Source organism: Candoia aspera, chromosome 1 (genome assembly GCF_035149785.1).
Source record: "Candoia aspera isolate rCanAsp1 chromosome 1, rCanAsp1.hap2, whole genome shotgun sequence".
In the NCBI taxonomy this organism is placed as follows: Eukaryota; Metazoa; Chordata; class Lepidosauria; order Squamata; family Boidae; genus Candoia; species Candoia aspera.
In genome coordinates, this window is record NC_086153.1 from 338,130,750 (window position 1) to 338,138,028 (window position 7,279).

The 7,279-nt window shown below is 46.9% G+C and overlaps 1 protein-coding gene across 1 annotated transcript in view; it reads right to left on the reverse strand.

The window, feature by feature from the left end:
• The window catches only part of LOC134487499 (transducin-like enhancer protein 2), a 44,352-nt gene extending 37,464 nt beyond the window's left edge, over positions 1-6,888 (reverse strand). Inside the window, exons 1-4 of the mRNA XM_063289338.1 lie at positions 6,786-6,888; positions 3,497-3,582; positions 2,914-2,977; positions 1,076-1,120 (exon numbers count right to left, since the gene is read on the reverse strand). Coding sequence (XP_063145408.1) covers positions 1,076-1,120; positions 2,914-2,977; positions 3,497-3,582; positions 6,786-6,809 — 219 coding nt within the window. The 5' untranslated portion in view covers positions 6,810-6,888. The remainder of the gene's footprint in view (positions 1-1,075; positions 1,121-2,913; positions 2,978-3,496; positions 3,583-6,785) is intronic.
• Between the last annotated feature and the right edge of the window lie 391 nt (positions 6,889-7,279).

Here is a 7,279-nt window from a genome sequence, read left to right on the forward strand (position 1 = left end):
TTGTCTGGCTGAGCAAATTTCTCTGGCAAATTGCAGGACCGATAAATCCCAGACAGGGAAAGCAAATTCCAGCTGGAGCAGCAGCAAACAAGAATTGCACCTTCAGTCCCCTCGACAGGTGTAGACAGCTGAAGAGGCCCACTGGATTTCAGTGCCTCTGTGGCCTTTGGCGGCTGCTACTGCTGGGATCATTCCTCGAGCCAGCCCCATTCCTGCCGGGGTCTGCAGGCCAAGCGGAATTGGAGGAAAGCTGACCAAGAGGGCTTGGGGACCCTCCAGCCTGGATTCATTTCCTTAAAGCCAGGGCTGGTGCCTTAAGCCCGTTTGGAAGACGGCGAGGTCTCCCTGGACCAAATGTCATTCCAGGGGTAGGAAAAGGGGGGCTCTGAGCATAACAAGACTGTCCCAGCAGATTCATCACCACTGGAGCGGGGGGGGGGGGGATTGCCAAGAAAGCTGTAATGGCAGAATGATGCTGAAAATCCTCATTATTTCCTCACCGCCATGTCAGATGCATAACCAAAAAGGTATCTTTTTACAAGTCCAATTTTTCTTTGACATGTAGCCCCCCGTCCAAAGTGAGGAGTGGAAAATGTTTTGCTATTAGGGACCCCTTTCCTTCTAAAAATCTTATTTTCCTTGCATCAAATTAGAGTCAAATGCCCCCAGAGGCCTTTTTAAAATAAATTAAAACATGAATTGATCCTTTTTCCCACCCACTTGCCTAACGTCTCCCTCCTTGGTCCCTCCAGTGATTCCCTTCCGAAAGGCCCATTCTTTCATGCATTTCAAGCAACTTCGCTGCTTTCACACAACACCAAGTTTAGCATGTTGTGTGAATGGACGGGAGAGGTTAACCATACTGCATGAACGCAGCCTCTAAACTGTAAAGCTGATGCTCCCTACGACACAAACTGCAACCTAGTCCCTTGGCACAACGCGAATTAACAAGGTTACACCCATCTTTACTTCTACACAACGTGCCAAGTTCTGCCCTCATCGCCTAAGACATAATTCTGAATTTCCTTCTCAACCTGCCCCTTTTCGGGGTTCCCAACAAGCCTGCGAAACATACCTGCTTATGCATTTCAATATTCAAGCCATATGACATCTCATAATACTGAAACAGAAGGAGAAGCACCAGTTAGGCAGGCAGTTTTATCCCAGCTCCATAAAATTGTTTCATTTGATCATTATGAGCATTATTTCACCCTTAGCATCACGCCCCAATTTCTGCTGTAACTGAGTCCCTCCCCCTGGCTACTGGGCATCCTCATCTTCTCTTTCCTTCCACTGTTCCCAGCATCAGAGCCCCCTCCAGAGAGCCGGGTCTTCGCATCATGTGTCCAAAGTAGGATAATTTCACCCTGGCCATTTGTGCCTCGAGTGAGAATTCTGGGCTGATTTGTTTGATGATCCATTGATTTCTTTTCTTGGCCATCCATGGTACTCTCAGGAGTCTCCTCCAACACCAGAGTTCAAAGGCATCAATATCTCTTCCTACCCTGCTTCTTCAAAGTCCAACTTTCACTTCCACAGAAGGTCACAAAAAATCACTGCCCTACCGGAGAAGGACCCCCACACACCCCAAGTGGGAAAAGAGGGGAAATGGAGGGGGGGCTGTTTCTAGGACTACAATATCCCCCACTTCAATGCTTTGCTTTCTGGAGGGAAAAGGAAGCATTCCTCCTCCTCTTTTATCACCATCAGCTTTCCTGTTATTTATTACTTATATATTGTTTTTGGTGTTTTTGGTGCCCCCAGAAGGGCACATGTAACACCACTGCTGCGCGAGCTGCATTGGGTACCAGTTTGCTTCCAGGTCCAATTCAAGGTGTTGGTTATCACCTTTAAAGCCCTACATGGCATGGGGCCAGGCTACCTGAGGGACCGCCTCTTCCCCATCACATCAACCCGTCCCACCCGATCGTGCAGAGAGGGCAAGCTGAGGACCCCGTCTGCAAGAGAATTTCATCTGGCGGGGTCCAGGAAGCGGGCCTTCTCCGCAGTGGCTCCCGCCCTGTGGAACACGCTGCCCCCGGAGGTGAGGCTGGCCCCATCGCTCCCGGCCTTTCGGCGGAGTCTGAAGACCTGATTCTGCCGCCTCGCTTGGGGTGGAGAGGGGAATCGAGTTACATGGGGATGGCTGCTATAGACCACTCCTCCCACACCTGGACTGTTTTAGATTCCTCACCACCTGGATTCTTTATTTTTACCTTTATTTATATTATTTATTATTGTATTTTATTCTGTGTATTTTATTGTTTTTAATCGATTGTTGTAAACCGCCCAGAGTCCCCAGATGGGAGGAGATGGGCGGGGACAAATTAGATAAACAAACAAACAAACAAACAAATATGCTGTCCCCTTCAGGTTAAACAGCACTACGCAAAGAATGAGACATAGCTAGCCAAAGGAATTAAAGGCAACATGCTCTGCCCTTCTGTCATTGCACTTTGGCTCTCTCTACTACAGAATTGAAAATTGGTCTCTGCCCCAGGAGGTTCACCATCTAAAAACAGAGGAGGTAAGTTTGGAAATGGCCGTTGGGAAGGGAAAGAGCGGCTATTGGATTTGTTTATTTAATTGATTTTTATAGTGCGTGACTCTGGGCGGCTCCCCACATTAAAACAAACAAAAATATACGCAAACAGCAAATAAAACAAGAAACAAAACATAATTGCTATTACGGCTGCCTCTTTTATTCTTAATTGAGGAATAACACGGCAGGAAGAACAGAAAAAGGAATCACATCTTGGTGTTCTTTGAAAATTCAAGGTCCAGACAGGAACCTAGAAAGGAACACCGTAAAACAGAACACGTGCCCAGCAAAGGGGTATTTTGTAAATCCGTGTCGATATAGCCAAAATATTTATTTCTTATAAAAAAAGTGTTATTGTTATTATTTCTTACCATAACATAATGCCTCTGCATCTCTGTTTTTTCATTTGCTAATTTCTCACATTCCAACTTCAGGCTGCAAAAAAGGGAATATGATGCATTTCTGTTCTGCTCGCCCCTTTTCAAAACCTTCCCTGCCCCCCCACCACATTCCTTCCCACCTTCAGTGGCTTACTCACTCGGGGACCTGTGATGGACTTTGGGGTGTGTATGTATGTGCAGAACCAAAAATAAATTAATTAAAAGTCTGCCTTTCTTTTCTAGGGAACACTCCCTCTGTTTTGAAGATGAAAAGGAAGCGGAGATGAGAAAAATGGACAGATTTTAGTTCACACAATGCACTGTGCAAAATGCGGTTTCTGGTGCTGGGTAAATTCAGCTATTATCCAGTAAATTATGCTCAAGCAAACCACAGCTTAGCATGACGTGCAAACAAGGCCAGACCACGGTTGATGGGGAGAAAAAGCAATAGAGATATTTCTTGGATCATTCGAGGCTGCATTCTGGGATATACTGCCACTGAAGGTGGAGGTTCTACTAAGTTATCATAACTAAGAGTTCTATTCCTAGTCTTTTTTCCCCTTCTTCTCCATACCTGTGATACTGAGCCTGGAGGAACTGAAATTCTTCCTTAATTCGGTCACAAATCTCCAACACCGAGAATTTAAAAGACTGCCCGGACTGAAAACAGAAAGGTGGAGAGATGGAATAGCATAAAGCAGGGAGAAAAAAATAATCAGATATGAGATGATAGTGTTGTTATTGTTATTCTTGTTGCAGATGGTATGGTGCCCTTCAAAACCCAGTTTTCCAAGGAGAGCATATGCAGTACAGTAATTTTATTAGATATCCTTCTTTTCCAAGTTAAAATCTTCACTTTGCACTTCAGATTAACAGTGAAAGACGGCCACGCCCTGATTGCCAGTCTGCCACCTCATTTCACAGACTTTATTTGTTTTATTTATTTATTAACACATTTTTTAGGGCCACCCAACTCATACACCAGGACTTTGGAAACAGCTGCAGAAAATCAGTTTCCACCGAGCAGGTGCAGAGTGCCTTCCCCTCCCCCACAGCTGAATCACCCCATGCTGTGAGTTTGCCCCCGCCATTCAGCAATCTCTCTGTGATTGCCCAAGGGTGGTCCTGCAGCACATTGCCTTTTAGATGAATGGTGCAGTCCTTAACAAATAAAAACCCAATTAAAATATTATTTGATTTGCAGTTATATGCCTAGCAGGCAGGTATGTTATTAAAAGTTGGATTCAGAAGGATCTTACAGTTTGTGCATCTCAAATTAATTTCAGACTCTGCCTCCCTGTGAACAAATGTCAAAGGAAGAGGATGATGTTTTTTAAAAAATTGCCCAGACCAGTGTTTCTCAAGCTTGGCAACTTGCAGATGTGTGGACTTCAACTCCCAGAATTCCCCAGCCAGCCATACAGCTAAACTGGGACAGATTCAGAGCAGAGGAAAATGGTGGAGAGATTTAGCCTTGAGAAAAAAGGACGGGGGAATATTTACTAGCCCTGACTTGAAAAAAATGTCTCTTAAAAGACAAATTCCACTATTATAAGAAGTGGAGTTAAAGGTAGATTCCTATGAATGTTAGGAAAAACTTCCCGTTAGTTTGGATTCCTGCATGGAGCAAGGGGTGGAGCTTGATGACCTCAGGTGCCCCCTCTGGACTGTACCCTGCTAGGATGATTTTCTCAGATCTCCTTATTCTGAGCTACCCACAGCTGAGGCGTAGGAAATGATATGCAGAAAATACAGGCAGCAACTGTGACTTTATGAACTGTGACTGGTCATAAAATGGTCGTGGCTGAAGGCAGCTGCTGTAAACTAAAATCACGGGAGGTAAGAATCTTTAAAGGGAGGGGTTGCCTGCAAGCAGCTTACAGGCTGATTTTAAACTCATATTTCACCTGGAAAAGACACCCAGTGCATTGCATTAAAAAAGTGTTTTTCAAACTTGGCAACTTGAAGATGGGTGGACTTCAACTCCCAGAGTTCCCCATGCTGGCGGGGGAATTCTGGGAGTCAAAGTCCACCCATCTTCAAGGTGCCAAGTTTGAAAAAGGCTGCATTGAAAGGCTGGGGTGGGGGCTTTAACTGTGGTTGCTCTTCATTCACCATAATTGTGCATATCAGAAAACTGGCAAAAAGTCAATTTTTACACTTGTCCGGCCAGAGAAAGAATTGCCTTAAAGGGCCTAGGGGCCATGAAGCTCCCAATCAAAGGTATGCTGAAGATCTATTCCTGGCCTTGCACGGCAAAAGTGCTGCTGAAAAACCAGGCAGTTTAGAGATGCAGCAGAAACACTGTTCTCCAAAGAGACTCCCGTTGTGACTCTGCAGGAGTCCCTGCTCTCAGTGACTCATTCCAAGCAGGAGCCACACCTCGGGGATCTGGCCAGCAAACGTCCTGCTAAATCACCCCAAGGCCCATCCGTCCCAGATCCTGCTTCCCCAGTGGCTGGGGAAATGGGACACGATTGCTGTGAGTTCATGTGACACCTGGGCCCCCCCAATGAGAAGATGCATTGTGTGCATCCCACCCACGTGCTTCATTTACAGTTCAGTGTCATGCAAATCCAGACTAATTGAAAACACCGTGGTTAAATTAATTGTCGGTAAGGGAGTCATGCAAACACAGCCCTGTATATATCTCTCCTCTAATGCTGGAGCTAATGATTTTGCAGTTATGGGTTACCTGCAAAGATTGATAGAGCCCGTTTGCAAAACTCTGCCAGCTGAGGGACCGTTCCTGGTTCTTATAGTTGCATTCACACAATCCACTAGGCAAGGGGAAAACTGGATGGGCTTCACCAGGTTGTGGGAACCCAAATCAGCCAATCCACCTCCCCAGTCTGAGTGGGCAGCCATAACAAATATAATAAATTAAACTCAGGTTAACATGTTGTGTGAACACCACCAGCTGGGAGGACATTTCCTCCTCCTTTAAGGTGAGGTGGGGAAGAAGGCATTCCCTTTGGGTCCATTTGCACAATAACTAGCCTAATTATTGAGTGCTTCAGTTTTATGGGACCATACCCCAAGCAGGCTGAGTTCACATAACATTCTCAAACTTCTTTTCCCCCCGTGCACACGTGCAACAAAAGCAAACCACAATTAACCTAATCAGTGCTTCCGTCCATGCATCTGTTAGGTCTTCCGCTGACCTGGGTTGCCATGTTGTGTGAATCAGTGGAAGGAAGGCCTGGATCCACCCTGGGTAGTCCCACCCAAGGTCACCTGTGCAGACGGATCTGAACCCCGTTCAGACGTGGACAGAGATGGCCTCCCTGCTCAAACAAGAGGGGCATTTTTCATCCTGCAAATGCCATGGCTGTTTTTCTTTTAAAAATTATGGTTCGCTTTTGATAAATGGCAGGCTCCCCATTGGGGCAGTGACCTTTTGGGTTCAGAAAGGCTACATAAATAAACCATAACAAGAAGGACTTGCAATTAATCATAATGGATTAATTACTCGGCTGAGCAGGAAGCCCTGAAGAAGGCAGAAGTCCTGGCTCCCTTCTTCGCCAGAAACAAGAGCCCAGCTTTTGCACACCTACCTGGAAATCACTTTCCCCCCCCCCGGGGGGGGTGTCATTTATACTTGCAAACAGTTCTTCTGCCCACTTTTTTTCCCCTTTTCCTGCAAATCAGCTGCTGTGAGTAAGCGGGCAAAGGCATGGGCACCAGCCGAACACTTTTACCCCACCCCCCCAGGTCCTAACTTCCTCCTGTGTAATTGCACGCCCTTTTCCATCCAAATCAGCACCCGCCAGGTCCGGTCGCCAAGCTCCCTCGAGATCCCTCTTCAAGCAAAGCCCCCTCCAGCTCGATCCGAGCCCCCCCACGCCAAAGGTGGTACTTACAGCATGCCGTCCTTGGGAATACATCCTGGGGGTAAAGCCCCCTCCGCAAGGAAATCAGGGGAGGGCGGAACTGCTGTTTCTGTTTCAGATCCCAGCAAGATTTCTGTGCCACCCTTTGGTTTAAAAACAAAAGCAAAAAGGGAAGGGGAAGGGAAGGGAAGGGAAGGGAGGAAGGGGGGGGAGGAAGGGGAAAAAAGCAGAAATGGGTATTTTTTATTCGATCTGAGAAAAGAAGAGGCGATTTTGCACACGCATGTCAGAGGAGAAGCGTGTTAAATGCCGGCAGAGGCATATGGGGGGGGCGCCTCTCTCTCGCTCCCCCTCCCATTTCTTGAAGGAAGGAAGGAAGGGGGGGAGGTATGCGATCTCTTTAAAGGAAGGGGAGAAGATGTTTTGAGTGCAGGGAAGCGGGGGGGGGGGGCGGCGGCGCAAGAACAGAAGGTCAGTACGAAATCTGGACGGGTTTCAACCGCGGTCCCGCGCTGGGAGCGCTG